Source organism: Gambusia affinis, linkage group LG05 (assembly GCF_019740435.1).
Source record: "Gambusia affinis linkage group LG05, SWU_Gaff_1.0, whole genome shotgun sequence".
Classification (NCBI taxonomy): domain Eukaryota; kingdom Metazoa; phylum Chordata; class Actinopteri; order Cyprinodontiformes; family Poeciliidae; genus Gambusia; species Gambusia affinis.
Window position 1 is genome coordinate 8,342,859 of NC_057872.1, and position 16,679 is coordinate 8,359,537.

The following is a 16,679-nucleotide window of genomic DNA, read 5'->3' on the forward strand; positions in this document are numbered from 1 at the left end:
TGAAAGTACAAGCTGATTTTACAGAAACTACGGATATATATTGTTGTTTTTATATTATTCTTGAGACATTGTCAGCAGATCCATTGCTACATTTTAATTGTTTAAAGTGACATAGATTAAAGGCTTCTAAAGAGTTTTACATTTGTTCTTTACTTCAGTTAGTTGTATACATGGTCATACATATCATAATATAATATATTATAATATAATATAATATAATACAATATAATATAATAAGTACCTACTATAAAAATCAATACTTTGATCTGCAAAATAGGCATAATACCACTCTTAATTTGAATGTTAAGAGGCTAGTAGGACCGGATGCATTTTGAATTTGTGCCAGATTTTTGTTTATGTTCTATTTCCTGTCAAATTTGTACAGCGCCCCCTTGACCATTCAGAAGAAGCCAGCAAAAGAAAGAGGCGTATCGGTGCCAGTTGACTCAGCAACTGAGAAGTATTTTAAACTGAAAGAAGATGATAAATATGGACAAGATCTAGATCGCAAGGAAAATATCCGTAGAAATGTGTTATAACACCAGACTTGCTTTTAATTATGTAAAATCCCACTCTTGTTTAGGCTCCCTTAACACGTCTTTAAATATGCTACAACATATGTGATAACACAGAAAACCGCTTGAAAGCAGTATTTTTGCAACAAACATGTACAATTATAATTAATAAAATTGAAACTCAACATTTTATGTTAGTATAGTTCAACCAATTAAACTGTCCAGATATTTATTAAACCTCGATAACAATACAGATATTTTTGAAACTATTTTGTTCCAGGTTTCATTCTAGAAAGTGATAGTAACAAGTAGCCACAAAGAACACACACTAAACTTCGACTCCCACGATTCAACGCTAATTACGTCATCTTTGAGCGACGAGTAACCGTCTTCAAAACAAACATGTAAGCTGCCTAACCAGCAGCTGTTTAGCTGTACTTCTGCTCATTTGTTAGAGCTCAGTCGAGTTTTTGTTAGCTTTAGATTTTTATGCTGATGTTTACAAAGTTTTTTGTCGATACTTTTACAGAATAAAGTTGAAGATTTTGAGTTTAAATTTCGCGCTGTTTGCTCCGCCTCTGTTCAGCTTGCCTCTGCTTTATGGAGGTTGGTTCCCTCTGTCAGGTCAGGAACATAGAGAAGTGAGAGTGAATTTTATTCCAGTGATTGTTTAATCGGCAGAGACATTTTTTTAATGGAGGTGACGGACATTGGAAACAAAGAGGAAGGGAAAGTATGGCATCGTAAACCAACACCCGGCAAAAGGTAGGTTTGAATATATCCAGGATGCCTCTTTAAAACACCTGTTTCATTAGCAGTGATCAAGTGCTACTGAGCTTACAGAGTGTTATTAAAGCAGACATGTTAAAGGTTTAACGTGGCAAAGTTTTGATTTCCATTAAAATGTTATTTTTCTATTCGTTTCATCCTGTCCGTGGGTTTCCCCTCCTCAGCGTGTTGGCGACGGTGGTCCGCACTGCTCAGCAGTCCAAGACGGTGCGTTTCCTCCATGTGGCCTTCGACACCACAGGGGACTCTTTCCTGGCCGGAGATCACCATGGCAACATTTACTTCTTTGACATCAGTAGAAACAGGTGACTATCTGTGGGTCCCGCTGGGTGTGAGGGGATGCTGCGGAGTAAAACGCAAATAAATGAGCATTTAAAGCGTCTCACAAAATCAGTCCTTCCAGTTGCACTGCTTTGTATTTTGTCACATCACAACCGCAGCGATTAGGAGTAATTAGTTGGGACTTATCTGTGCAAGGAACACGCTAGATTTGTCAGTGCCATTTGCAGGTGGCCACAAGCAGCAAGAAGGTGTTCTGGTCAGAGGAGATCAAAATGAAATCTTTTGGTCTACATGCAAATGAACATTACCCTGAATGCATCGTTCCCACTGAAAGACAGTACTGGATGTCTTTCAGCACAACTGGAGGGATGGTTTGCGCTGATGGGAGCTATGAAAGTTTTGTTTTAATTTATGCGTAGAACAATAATGCTAAGTTCTTAGAGCCTAGATACTTGATGTCTAAACATCCCCTCCCCGTTCCTGGGCAGGTTCCGCTTGGTGCTGAGGACAGGACAAGCCTGTACTGCTCTGGCATTCAGCCTCCGCAGGACAACTGAGTTTCTTGTAGCTCTGGTTGACCACACCATCAAATGCTTTGACAAAGGTGAGACGGACTCTTCTGAATCTTACCTTTCAGCAGCAAAACTATCTGGAAGCGAAGACAGACGGACCGAAATATGTCGGAAGCATCTCCTCAACACGCCGGTGTTTTTTTTCTCTGCCGTGCCACGTGTTTACTTGCACAGACACGAAGCAGCTGGTCAGCTGGATGAGAGGTCACGAGGGAGCCGTCACTTCCATATCCGTCCACAGCTCAGGCCGATACGCCATCACGACATCATCAGACACAGCTCAGCTCTGGGACCTGGACACCTTCCAGAGGAAGAGGAAGCTGAACATCAGACAGTCTGTCGGCATACAGAAGGTAAACAAACAGTTGCGGCGCCACATAGTTGGACCCAGGTTCACTCATACTTCTGACAGATTTAGATTTAAATCTAAAGTCTTTTTTTTTTCTTTCAAGAAAAAAAAAATTATAATCAACAATTTTGGTGAGTTACTCCAAAACAAGGTTTCAGTAATGGTCTTACACTTGTCCTTAAATGTTTTGAAACTCTAAAAGTCCATTAAAAATGTCATTATTTACAGAATCACACTTCACGGCAACAGTCATAAACATTCATGAAGACTCATGAATGTCGTGTTAGTCTTATGGACAGCCCTTCAATTAAAGTCTTACCAAAGAAGCTTCTTTGTGTGGCTCCATTCATACACTTTGTAACACAAAGTGCTTCGCAGGAGGAAACAACATCTGATACACAATCACATAAAAGCATAAAGATGTGAGACATAATTAGACTTTTTTCTGGAAATACTAAATTGAGACCGAAAATAAATTATAAAGCTACCGTATTCATTTTTAGCGCTGATTTAAAGGAGTCAGCAGTTTAAGACAGTGGTCTCTGACTAACCTGTAATTTTTTGCATCAAGGTCCAGCTCAGTCACTCTGTGTGGTTGGCAGCTCTGCAGCGACTCTCTGTTTCCTGCGTTTCAGGTTTTCTTCCTCCCCCTCAGCAACACCATCCTCAGCTGTTTCAGCGACGACTCCATCTTTGCGTGGGAGAGCGACACCCTGTTCTGCAGGTACCAGCTCCCCGTTCCCGACTCCGGACCCAGGATCTTTTACAAGGCCTTTGCCGTCACACGGTGGGTCTCCAGCCCATTCGATGAGCTGCGTGTGACTGTCGATAAAACTCTGCAGGGGTCAGAAGGCTTTAACTTGGGTGTTGTGTCGACAGAGACGGTAAAAGCCTTGCTACCGGGGGCCGCTCCAACCTGCTGCACCTGTGGTGCCTGGAGAGTCAGCAGTTGGTCAGGGTGATCCAGATGCCGTCTCAGGTCCGAACTGTCAGGCAGCTGGAATTCCTGCCTGAAAGCTTTGATTGTGGAGCCAACCAGGTAGACCAGCAGCAGGACTTTATTTAATTTTTTTTTTTTTTTAAGATCTTCCTCTGTTATTTTTCTTTTGACTTTGCTGAGTTTGACATGAAAGTCATCCTCCATCACAACCGATGTTCTTCACTTTGCCTCCACATTTAGAAACCTGGTTAGATTCTGGGTTTGAAGAGATTAAAAAAAAAAATAATAATAATAACATCCCAGAAAATGAGCAACTTAAGCATTTGACATAAATATCCACTAATGTTGTAGATCTTAGATTTATTTTGAAGCTATTCAGCAGTGAATAAATGTGAATTCAAGCTGACTGATATATTTCAATATGTGTTTTATTGAAATGCATTTATTTAAAAGATGTTCAAATTGTTCAGAATCATCCTACCGCAGAATATCTGAAGACAAAAATGAAAAGAGGGACAGAAACTCGCAGCATAATGAAATTATTCCATGGCAAACCTCCACATTTTTGAGCAGTTACTCATTACAAACACACACACCCACACACATATAGAAAAGTACAAATTTAATTTTATTGTTCATATTGCTTCACCTCCTGTGGGATTTCTTTTGTTTTCCTTTTCCCATTGACCTCTCTGAGGAAAACAGCTTTGTTTCTTTCACAGTTTCTATTTTCCTAGACAGAAAAACAAAATGTTCACTTCAAGAAATATTTTGACATTTCTTGAAGTGACAAAAAGAAGGTTCAGCCATATTTTCTGGATGGTGCCAGACACCGATGAGCTGGACGTCCTGATATGATCGTGTGCCCAAGGCGAGCAGATTGACAAAAATCAGAAATGTACTAGAATGGAGGGAATAATCCAAATAGAGAAGAACTAAATAATTCAGGCTTGATGTTTGGAACGGCCGTCTGATGTTTGCAGAATTAATTGGAGAGAACAGCTTCCTTCTTTTGTACTTCTATTCCCCGTCTGCAGTTTCTTTTCTGCAGTCCTGCAGTTTTCATGTTTAGTTTTTTTTTTTTTTGGTCTCCACAGACTTTAGGGGTGTTGAGCCAGGACGGTGTGATGCGGTTCATCAACATTCACACATGCAAACTCCTCTTCCACACGGGATCCGTGGACGAAGCCATCACCGCCGTCGCCGTCGGCCCCAACGGCCGACACATGGCAGCCATCATGGACAACGGAAGCATCAACATCTACAGCGTCCAGAGCCTGACGCAGGAACTGAAGAAGGTGACGGTGAAACACGTTGCCACAGAACACGTGTTCTCACTGGGTCGCTGAAGGCTGTTCTGTTTTGCATCTGTGCGTCCTTGCCGCAGCCTCTTCCGTCTCGGGTGGCCGTAGTCTCTGGCGATGGAGCTGGTCACGACTTTTCCAACATAAAGATGAAGGTTAGGTCAGAGGCGGTCCGACCAGCCAGGCGATCAGGCAGAGGAACACAGGTGAAGATACTGAGACCCCCTGCTGCAGGCTCTTCAGCTGAGGACAAAGAGGTAGGAGAAACACAGAAGGAATCACTTTTATCAATGCTTCTAGCACGTTTGTTTTATTATTTTTATTATAATACAGCAAATTCTACCCTTGCTTTTACCAGAAGCGCACCGATCCGATATTAATCTCTGTATCTGTCTCGATATTTAAAAAAAATTCTATATGGGGCATTGGTGTCTGATCCAGAAGGGCAGATCTAGTCAGTCTAATTCTATGCTTTGTGCTCTGAGCGACATCTTGCTTTATTATTTATTTGACATTATATTTAGAATTTCTAATTACACTTTCTGAACAATTTCAAAGGTTTGGTGCAGTTTATTTTTACATGTTTGACCAAAGTAGTCAACCTATTGTTTTAGTCAGTTTCAGTTTCTTCTTTGTTTATTTACTGTGGCTGTTCCACTCCAATTAAAGTTGTGCTGTTTTTACATATTTGACCGAGTTGGTGAAATGTGAATTTAAATGTCCTGGACTGATGCAGAACTATCAAATAAAATTGTACAGTTATGTCTGTGTTTACAAAAATAAATGTTTTCCGTCAATTTAGCACGATCGTTATCGGTACCAGCCAATACCAAAACCTCAGATATTGGTGCTTCCAATTAAGATCGGTGCGTCCCTAGTTTTTAATCTCATTTAATCATTATTTTATGTGGTAGACCAACAAAATTTTCAGTTGTTGGGGAAAAAAACCAGAAGAAATCTGGTTCCTTTTGAGACGAATGAGATATTTATGCACCTAATTGTATTATTCTTTATTTTCACAGTTATAAAATAGTTTTCCGATGGTCTAACTCATGATAAGCATGCCACAGTTTGATTGTAACATGACGAAATGTCTGTCATCCAATATATTTCCTCAATCAAACAAGGAAGATTCACTGATCATTTGGTTTTCTCTCGTTTTGTGCTTTAGAACGAACTACCTGCTGGCCTGAACAAGAAGAGACTTGTAGCTCTGCTGAAAGCTTTTGGGGAATTTCCAGCTAAATACAGGTGCAAACCTCTTTCTGTTAAACATGTTGCCATATTTGAGGGCATTTTGATACTTTACAATCCTTTTGTGCGTGGTTTCTGCAGGATGTTTGTGTGGAAGTCTCTGCTGTGTCTCCCAGAGAACCACGCAGCGTACAGCAGCCTGACCGACAAAGGCCTGCATTCAGCCTTCCTCACTCTGCAAGACAAGTACCCAATCAAGAGCCAGAAACTGCAGAGAGGATTGCAAAGGTCTGTTTCTCCTGCAAATGTTGCTTAAAGTTGCAGGAGGGATTTTTGTCTGGTTTAATTGTGTGAATCTTTTTTTTTTTTGTCTCCTCTGCAGGCTTCTGTCTGCCTTAGCTCACTGGGCAGCCATTTTTTCAGAGGTGGAATATATTCCTCTGCTATCGTTTCCTTTTGTCAAGCTTTTCCAGAACAACCCCATGCTCTGCTTTGAGGTGGTGGCCACCGTTATCGGTACGTCTTTACTGCGACGCTGTTTCAAAGATTAGATTAAAGTTTTACTCTGTAATTTCTGCTGACTCACTGTGTGCTGGTTTAGTGAACTGGTGCCAGCACTGGTTCGAGTACTTCCCCAACCCTCCTCTGAACATCCTGAGCATGGCGGAGAACATTCTGGCTCATCACGACAAGGAGCTGCTGGAGCACCTGAAGGACTGCGGCATCACCACGCAGGTAACGGCAGCAGCAACAGAGAGGCAGTCTGGAGTCTGACTTCTGCTGATTCAGGTCTGGATAGGATGGAACGGAAAATAGCTTCCGCCCTTTCTAGGCTTTAATTAATCCATCCATCCATCTTTTAAGATCATCTATTCTTCTGATGGTCCATAATCCACCATTTGTTCATCTGTTCATCTCAATGCATTCTCTCAAAATGTGCCACAAGCGACTCAGAATTTTCCGTCTGGTAAACTTTGTAATCTTCCCATGCTGAATGTTAGGAGACTTGTCAGAGACTAGACGTTCAGAGAGTTGCACATTACAGTAACGGATCAGGCGGGTTTATCCTCATTTCTAAGAACCCTGACCTCCGTCTCTCTGTCTGTCCCAGCTGTACGTGTGGCCGCTGTTGGAGACCATGTTCTCCGAGGTTCTGACGCGCGACGAGTGGCTCCGGCTGTTTGACAACGTCTTCTCCAACCATCCGTCCTTCCTGCTGATGGCCTGTGTGGCCTACGTCATCTCCTGCCGGGAACCTCTGCTGCTGTGCTCCCAGAAGAAGGACTTTGAGGTACACTTTCTGCCCCTCCGTCTTAACCACCACTGCGATCTGTTGTTTCCGCTTCACAAATGTCCCTTCCTCCTCCTCAGTACTTTTTTCACCATCGTAACAACCTGGACGTTGCGGCGATGATAAAGGAGGCTTACAGGATTACTGGCAGCACGCCGGCCGCCATCCACCCCCGAACCCTGCTCTCCGACTTTACGCCCCTCACCAGCGGCCAGTACCCCATCTTCAACCAGTACCCAGAATTCATAGTGGAATACCAAAGCAGGGAGAGGGAGCGAATACGGCTGCAGGAGATGGAGTATCTAAAAGAAAGGCAAGCTAATCTCAATAGCAGAAATATGACTGCATCATCACAGCTGCATGATGATGTAATGACATCTGTGAGCAGAGAAGGTTAAACATATTTTTATGCTTTCCAACTGCGACCTTTGAATGACCTTTTTATTATTATTATTATTATTATTATTATTATTATTATTATTATTATTATTTATCCTGTCTGAGCTAAGGATGCATTAACGAGTTAATCTAAAGTTGATTGGTATTGATTGACTAATGATTAATAAGCGGGAGTTTTTTTAAAAACCGGAGTTTTCTCTTGACCGTCTTTCCATAACAGGAAGGGCTTAAATGTTCAAATTTAGCCCTCTGACACATGGACCCGGTGCAGATGGATACTCACTGTTACCAAGTTTATATCTTAAATGAAAAATGTAAAAAAATATATATATATACACTTTTTTCTTTTATTTTTGTTTCATCGTCATGCCACAAACATAAAAAAGATATTTTATAGAAATTAATTGACCCAAAAAGTTAAATAACTGTAAACACTAAGACATCCTAATACAATGTTTTTTAAATTTATTTTAACTTGTTTAATTTATTGTTGTGCAGATAAAGGAGAAAAAAAATCAGTTATGTTGTTTTTGCATTATAGATTGAAGGAGAAAACAAATTTTGGCCCCTGACGACTTTCAAGTTGGGTATTTTGGCCCTCGATGCAAAACATTTGATTTGGACAAAGATACCATTGTTGCAACTAATTAGCCATTAATAAACAATTAATCATAAGGCGATTAATTGTTTGTGTCTCTAGTCTGATCCTAAGTTATTCAAACTTAAAGCGACTTTTGTGTCGTCTTCAGGGAGGAGCTGTCGGCACTGCGAGCTGACTTTGTCCGCCGCCAAGCGGAAGAGAAAGCCTACTTCGCCCAGCAGGTGGATTTATTTACTAGACTTCCTCACAAGCAGAGACTGTATTGTGTCAAAGTGTTCAGATTTGAATACAAACCACCTGAAATAATCAGAATGATCAAAATTAAACCATTTCAATGTAGGAGTTGCTTCAGAAAGCCGAGGAGCAGCGCAGAACCATCCTGGCACAAGAGGAGGAGAAGCTCGCACAGCAGAGGGCAAAGTATCCAATAACCGTCTCCCGTGTTCGTTGTTGCTACCAAACGAAGAAACGCAACATTAGTTACTAAAGTTTTGACGCCGTTTAGGCTGACAGCTATGAAGAGAGAGCTGAAGGTGAAGGAGCTACACCTGCTGGACGCAACTAGAAGGCGCTTCCTGAAGCACCAACAGGATCTCCAAGCCTCGCAGATACAGAGGCTGGACCAGGAGATCAACAGGAAGGTAAACTTCTCTGCGTCTGAGCGCAACTACAGCTGCCGTGCCTGACATGTCGTCCACGGCGTTGAGCTTTTTTGTTTTTTATGATGAACCTCGATACTCAACCCCCGCGTTCTGCTGCAGATGGATCAGCGGGAGCAAGAGACGGCCGCAGCGGTTCAGGATCTAGAAGTCAGACAGATGGAGCTGGAGGTGCAGAGGAAACGGCTTGAGCAGGTGACGAGAGCCGCTTGGGTCTAATGGGGAACATATTTTACATCACAAAACACTTAGATTAATGGTTCTCTATGTGGTTTGGACAGGGGCTTGAAATCCTTGAAAACGCTTGAATTTCAGTGAGGTATTTTTACGATTTGGAAAGTGCTTGATTTCTCTGTAAAATCCTTGAAGAAGTGCTTGAGTTCCAAACTGCGCAGTTTTGTAATTAACTGCAATCTAATGTTTGATTGGAGGCCTAAATTTGGAAAACGTTATTTATAGTTAAAATCAGATATTTTCATACTCCTAAAGAAAGACAGACTTTTTTTTTGTCTCAAGGTCTGGAGTTAGATCAGACTGTACTGTTTTTATTTTAGCTTAATTTAGAATTACCAAAATTATTTCGATTTGCTAAATACCAGAAAACAAAGCCAGAAAATATAGTTTTTTTATTATTTTAGTTTTGAGTATTTATTATTCCTAATGACTCAATTATGTTCTTATCTGTGTAACTGAAATACAGGTTGGCTTATATTTCATAATGTTTTGTTGTTTAGTTCGTGTGTTATTCCTGGACCAGTCGGGTGTAATAGGGTGAATGTTATAAAGACATTTCAAAACATAAAATGTTGTTATATTTTAGCTTACCTCCTCCCTGCTCCACTGGGGTGCTGGAAATGTTTGAAAACTTACCTTGAAAATTCTTGGAAAGTGTTTAATGTTTAACTGTGGGATTAGTGAACAAACCCTGAAAAAAATTGCTGCTGCTGCTGCTTAGGACCTGCTGAAGAAGCAGGAGCACGTCGGACGAAAGGTTGAAGAGGAGGTGCAGCTGAAAATGAGAGCTGCAGAGAGAGCAGACAATACTGGCCCAGAGCTGCTGCACGGCGCAGAGAGCAACCTGCAGGTCAGCGACACACCCCGTTGGAAATTTAGCACCTGACAACAGTTTTCCAAGGAAAGCACTAAGCAGTCACCATAACTTGGGTTTTGGTCCAAGTTTCTGCAATATTTACCTTCTGTTCATGCGACATAAACTCTCACACAGGTCCTAGGGGAGTCCCTGGCAGAGGCGTACCAGCAGGGCCTACAGTCGGACTGGCAGAGAGAGGTGTTGGGGCGCCTGCAGCAGGTCGAAGCTGAGCAGGAGAGGAAGAGGGATTTGCTGGCAGAGCTTCAAAGAAAAACTCTGGCAGAGGAAGAGAAACTGGCTCACACCGTGAGAGAAGTGGCAGGAAGAAAAGTGAGAATAGGATTTTTTTTTTTTTTGTCAGTGTTTACAGTGTGGAACAGAAACAAATAATACAGGTGTGATTTTATCTCAGACTTCAAAATAGGCTTCATCTCTGAGAAGTGTGGGGTTTGTTCAGGTTGTTTTTTATTTTTACTGTTTTTATTCATGGAGAGTGACTGCTGTGTTTATTTTGCAGTGGGATGAAGTGATGAATAGCAGAGCAGAGTTACAGGAGCAGCGACTGGCCTGGTCCACAGCAGACACAGGTAACACACCACACACACATCATAGTAGAGGTGGACATTAATAAATGGTCAAACAGTCTTTAAATTTACCCGAGAAAGTTGTCCGGAAACTGCCTGCATTTTCCGATGTAGACGGGGGGGGAGCTTTTCGAGTCAGCTGTAGTTGTCATGTCAGGCCACCAGATGGCGATGTGATTTTCAGATTGTCATCGAACGCGCAGGCGCTTTTCACCCTTAGCTTCCGCCTCATTGTAAACAATAACCTGCCTCCGTCTCCCAGGAGCGAAGAGCTCATGTAACACATTTATTCTTTACCAGAAACGTGTTAAAACGGAACCAGTTATTAGTACAACGTAGCATAACGCTATCCGCCATTGTTTTTGTTATTGCCATCCCGTGCACGCGTAACATAAACCTTACAGCCGTGCGTTCTGCGCATGCGCACCGTCACCTCCGCGGGGGTGTTAGAGAAAGGCTTCACTCTTTCATTGTGCTCTGACTTGTTTCTGCTCAGACTGCTCCCGACCACAAGGTGGCAGTGTCGTGTATCAAGTTGCTTGCCAGTCACTACCACAGAAATGAGCTGTATTGCACAAAATCGATTAAAAACATTTTCTTTTGCCATTACAGGATTTTAAATTGGAACATTTCCAAACGATTAATTCAAATAATATTTAGAATGTGTTTAATCAATTATAATCAATTCCAGTCTTCTTTACCAGAATAAAAAACTCGCACCAATGAATTTTAACATAAATGATGTGCCAGGAAACCTGCACTACACAGATCTAATTTGTAGTGATGGGCTATCTGAAGCCAGGCTTCGAGGCTTGTACCGAGTAATAAGGGGGCGTGTCAATGAAGCCCCGCTTCGAGGCTTGTGTCGTCTTGCTGAAAACCACGTGACTGGCAACAAACGAGGCCTCGCATTGCATGGGTCACGTGACTGCTTCATTTTGCGTGTCGGTTTTCAAAATAAAAGCGTGATGAGCCGCTGCTTGATCGCATGAGTGGAGCATTTGTCTTCATAAGTGGCCGAAATAAAAGGAACCTTTTATAGTTCATGTGTATTAATGATTTTGATGATGACACTCATCAAAATGTAATGTTTGTTACCAGTTTTCTCAATGGTTTATTGTGGCATATTTTATGACTTTATATTTATGTGTTTTTATTAAGTAAAACATTTTGACATTGCATCGTTGCTGAAATGTGCTACACAAATAAACTTGATTGAAATGGAGCCAGCAAGAAGAAAAAATCTGACATCTGGGAATACTTTGAGATGATTCACTCACAATATTCTTAAATAACAATAATTAAACCCTTCACCTCTAAAATTTTCACCTTCTTGAAATTTTCACCATTTCTTTGTTCAGCAAAAATATATCATTCTTGCACAGCAGAAACAGACTTAAAGCTGTTGGACGAGTAAAATTCTGGCTTATGAGTAAAAATATAAGGGATCAGATCAGAGAGCCAATAGAAAGTTTTTCAGGAGGCAAATCAAAACTCAAAGAAAACTGTCTGCCCCAACAAGCACTGGACTCCGAGTACACCAAAACAAATGTCTATTGTTAAATCAGTCAATGACAGAAGAAAACAGCCATTAGGATTGGCAACAAATAATTTTAATAACTAAAAAAGATTAGTTAAATAGGATTTAATTGACTCTCCTGTTACTAAACGTGAGTTTGACAAAAACTTTGTGACAATAGTGCATTTACTAATTGTTTTTAAATATGTCTGTCTGAGTAACAAGGCCACAGCTTCACCAGCAGGTGTCACTAGTGAGAAATGAATGAAGCATCGAGTAATGAACTTTTGGGCAAAGCAATGGGCCGGAAGCTTCATTGCTTCATGAGGCTTCATTTGCCCATCACTACTAATTTGGTCTTTTTTTATTGTCTCAGAAGGAGAGAGACTTCTTCACAGACCAGCTGCTTCTGTTGCAGCTAAAGGCGTAAATACAGCCACAGCGAGGAGCTCTGCTGCCACCCAGAGGCAGGAAGGCACCAGCATGGTGTGTCTCAACAGCACTTCACCTTCAGGGAGCTCCACCACCAACTGTGAGTCGGTTTAAGCAGTAAAAAGTCATTAGATTAAGTACATTTTAGTACTTAATCTACTTCAGTGATTTTGTGTGGTAATGATTATTTAATAGTAATTAAGGGTTCTGTTTGTGTCCTGTTAGTCTCCCTGGACCGCGGCCGGGCCCTCTTGGACAGCAGTGAGAGGGAGCTGCTGAAGGAGATCAGGGAGCTGAGACAGAAGCTGGCAGCGCGAGCCAGAGAGTCCTCCACTACCTCCTCACCGTCTGTGCCCACGCCGTCCTCTGCGTCCTAGTGACCACCAGCTGCCTTCTGTCGCCTCCCCGTTTAAGGAAACATATTCTGAACCTTTTGCTTACTGCAGCAAAACACAAACAGTGACTCAGACCGTGGAGCGTGCTGACTGGCTGCTGCGTGTTTATGAATCATCCGCCCTTCCATCTCTGGCAGGTTGTGGGTTTACTTCACGCAGATGAACTCATGCATGAGAAGATTCCTTAACAACATCATTGAGCGCAGTTAGAAGTTTAATTTATTTCAGTTCTGGGTAGAATTTTGTGAACAAACGATAAAATGCGTCTCCTGCCTGGCGTTGTTCCTGCATCTTTTACGGTCTTTGTTGAAGCACTTATTAGTTTTTTGCTGACAAAGGACTTTTCAAAGAGCAAAAGGTCCAGATGGATCAAGTTGAGCAGTGTCAGATTGGTGCTGTGTTCGAATTTCTGATTTCCACTTCCTACTCACCCGAGCGTCTTCTCACTCTGAACGTCTCCGGTTTTTTCTGTACTCGTGACTTCAGCGTGCGTATTATTCAGACTGAAACCCTCTGACAAGGAAGGAGCAACAACTTTAAACACAGGAGTATAATTTAGGGGCACAATGAGCAGTCTGACGGTACAGCATGAACTCTTGCAGCCATTGTAACCATAATAAGTGGCCATAATTACTATAGTTTACTTATTTTTATATTTTCTTTGGTAAGAGCACCAGTGCTCTAATTTGATCTTTTCTTATCTTTATTATATCAAAGATGTTTTTTTCTCGTTTAAAGTCATTTTTGATAAAGGCGCCAGTGTTCGGTCTGTTTTATGGTAACTTTTGTTTCCCATTTATCTCATCTTGACACATTTTTATAATGATTTACTCACATTTTACCTAAAATACGCCACCTGAGCATTTTTCAAAAGCGGCCGCTGCGTGACCAAAGCGTCCAGGGCAGTGAAAAGCTACAATTATCTACTGAAGTTGTTGCAAAGACTCGTGTTTAACTTTTAAACCTGACGGGTGGCATCAGTGCAAAGCAAAAACCAAACCAGAAAAACCTCCAAAAAGGTAAAAAAAGAAAAAAAAAGAAAAAAAAGAACTGCATTGAAGACAGATGCCTGTCAACTGGAGATCTGCTTAACCCTTCTAATGCACAACATAAGTCAAAAATGACCCAAATTCATTTTCCATGTTATTTCATGCTGATTGAGTTTTTCTTTGCTCTGTGTTTCAAAATCAATTCATTTTATGATTGAATATTCCAAGTATTCTTTAAATATCTTGTTTTTAATTACCACAGATCATTAATTTATTTTTTTATTTCCTACTTTATGAACAAAAATATTTTTTATATTACTATACATGGGTCATCCAAGTGTGATTTAAAATTAAATGTCTTAATACTATATAAAAAAAGTGAATGGGGCCAAACAGTTATTTATTTAATACTTGCAACACGTTTGTCATTTTATCACACATACACATAAATCCTGATAACAGATAACAGCTATTGAACTGAACTTTATCTGTGGTTGAACAACTGTAAACTGGTGAAATGTGACCAAACAAAAGAAAACACAACTGAACACATTAGTAGAACACAAACTGCCATCTCAATTTTTGCATGCCTCACAAATGATGACAAATTTTTTGTGCTCCTTGCACACCGGCCTAGTGCACTGGGAACACCAGCTGCTGGCTTTTCTGGCTTTCGAAACTGGGCAGATCGTGCACCTCTTCCTCTTCCTTTGGCCCTCCTGTCTGATGTCCTCTTGTAGCTGAGTGGTGGCTGTGTCATTTTTTAACCCACACCTTCCCATTGCTGACAAGTAATCTGTACCCACTTCAAGGTGCATATTAAACAAAATAAAAAATTTTCTAAGGTAAAGTTAGAACAACTGAAAAACAATACTTGCATGTATTAGATGGGCAAAGGGTGCTGTGCTGAGCTGTGAAATATCTGACACAAGGACAGTTCCCACCAAATGCTGTAGTAAATGCATGCGGTTTGTTTCTGACCCATTTGTGTAAACTTGATGTAGAATTACAAAAGCTGTGCTTGTTCATAACTTAAGAAATAAAAAATGATGATTTGTGGTAAACAAAAACAAGATATTTACTGCATATCTGGAAAAGTAAATGATAAAATTAATTTATTTCAAAAGTATATCATAGAAACACTCAACCATACATGAAGTAACCTGGAAAATGAATGCGGGTCGTTTTTGACCCATGTTGTGCATTAGAAGGGTAGTGATACAAAAAGGGTTTTTGTTCAAAAAAAAATTAAAAAAATTAATTAAGGATGTATGATGATCAAAAACAAGTTAATTGAGGAATACCTTGAATACTGAATGATGAAATTAATTTATTGCAAAGATATAGAAGATAAAAACTCAGCCGGGTCACTTTTGACCCATGTTATGCATCAAAGGGTTAAATGTATCATCATCAGTGTAAGAAACAGCCTCCTCCTGTGCTTTTGTGTCTCTGCTCCTAATCCCTGTCTAGATGTGTCTGCCATTGAACCAAAAGCCAGTCAGCCGTTCTTTGACAGGAGCCGAAGTGACAGCCATCTTCATTCCAGTCACTCATTCATGTTCATCCAGCTTGAATCTGCGCTCATCAAGCTGTTTCAGGCCTGGGAACAAAACTCTACGTCTGCTGTGCTGAACTATTAACCACATTAAGAGGCACTTGTGAATGTTTTCCTACTGCCTGTATGAAAACAGGCAGTAGTGTGTTTCTTTCATTTAATTGCACATAGATATACATTCCTCCCCATTTTTTTTTTACTTCACATACATAGTAGGATGCTGAACTGTTTTGGAACCTTGAAAGAGCACGCATGCTTCCTGAACCCCACGATTTGTCAGGATTCGGCCACAAACTTTAATATATTTCATTATTAATCTACATAACTGTGACGTTGTGCAGCTGTTTTATGAAGACTACAGGTGTTTTTGGGTTTTTTTAGAAAACAAATCGCATCACGAAAACCAAGGAACACAGCAGACGGGCCAGGAAAAAGTCCTGGGATGGTTTAAAGCAGAGTTAATTTATGAAACAATTTCCAAAGTTTTAACCATCTCATGTAAAAAATAAAAATAAAAAATTCCAATATATTGCCCAAAATTGGAAAGAGTGGGCACAGCTGCAAATTTTCAGATTAAGGAGGCAAAAATCTAAAACTCCAGAAAACCTTTAGTCCAGTTTAAGGTTTGCCACAGGCTGTACTGAACACAAACACTCTGGCCAGTTTAGACCAATATCTAGTTTTTAAACCTAAATCCAAAATACCACGTATATTTTCTCTCCACTGTGAAACATGATGTTGGAAATATCATGCTGTGGGGAGTTGTATTTTTTTTTCTTCATGTTTCAGTGACAGGAAAGGTGATGAGAGTTAACATCCAGAACTAAATGGAAGAGCTAAGAAAAAAAAAACATGCTTGTTTTTTTTTTTTTCATTATTGTCTCAAACAATCCAATTGAGAAACTTTTAGCCTGTTTAGTGAAGAAAAAGTAGCAAAAAGTCCCTAGATGTGGTGACATATGCTAAAAGACAGTCCTGACTCAACTGAATATTAGATTTACTAATATATGTCATTATTACAACAGTATAATCATTAACATGTTTACTATCAAATAGAAATGATGGTAATGATTACTTGTAATCTGGCACTTAAAATACCAAAAACGGAGATAAACGCTGAATATGGTGAATAATTCTGCAAAGTGCTGCGTAATGAACTCACCTGCCACATCTCATCGCGTTGAGGAAATCACCTGGCTCTCGGCAGAGGCGGGCCT

General features: G+C 40.6%; 1 protein-coding gene across 2 annotated transcripts; it reads left to right on the plus strand.

Moving 5' to 3' along the window:
• The first annotated feature begins 866 nt into the window (after window positions 1-866).
• Window positions 867-13,189, plus strand: tbc1d31 (TBC1 domain family, member 31). 2 transcript variants are annotated; one of them, XM_044117765.1, is made up of 23 exons: window positions 867-1,280; window positions 1,469-1,609; window positions 2,075-2,190; window positions 2,333-2,511; window positions 3,143-3,294; window positions 3,387-3,546; window positions 4,545-4,745; window positions 4,835-5,008; window positions 5,923-6,002; window positions 6,087-6,233; window positions 6,328-6,461; window positions 6,547-6,680; window positions 7,057-7,236; window positions 7,317-7,549; window positions 8,385-8,457; window positions 8,577-8,656; window positions 8,742-8,877; window positions 8,998-9,090; window positions 9,851-9,979; window positions 10,121-10,315; window positions 10,503-10,572; window positions 12,468-12,620; window positions 12,746-13,189. In XM_044117765.1, exons 1-23 carry the CDS (start codon window positions 1,210-1,212, stop codon window positions 12,895-12,897), a joined length of 3,183 nt encoding a protein of 1,060 aa, XP_043973700.1. In that variant the 5' UTR covers window positions 867-1,209; the 3' UTR covers window positions 12,898-13,189. The 2 variants fall into 2 exon arrangements, with proteins under 2 accessions (XP_043973700.1, XP_043973699.1); XM_044117764.1 differs by having other exon boundaries at window positions 868-1,280; window positions 12,465-12,620.
• Window positions 13,190-16,679: the final 3,490 nt, after the last annotated feature.

Excerpts from the sequence above, each read along its gene's own strand:
- tbc1d31 (XM_044117764.1), top strand. The coding sequence starts at position 1,210 with ATGGAGGTGACGGACATTGGAAACAAAGAGGAAGGGAAAGTATGGCAT. Across the intron at positions 3,547-4,544 it reads TTGATTGTGGAGCCAACCAG|ACTTTAGGGGTGTTGAGCCA; the intron begins GTAGACCAGCAG and ends TGGTCTCCACAG. Across the intron at positions 8,657-8,741 it reads CTCGCACAGCAGAGGGCAAA|GCTGACAGCTATGAAGAGAG; the intron begins GTATCCAATAAC and ends GACGCCGTTTAG.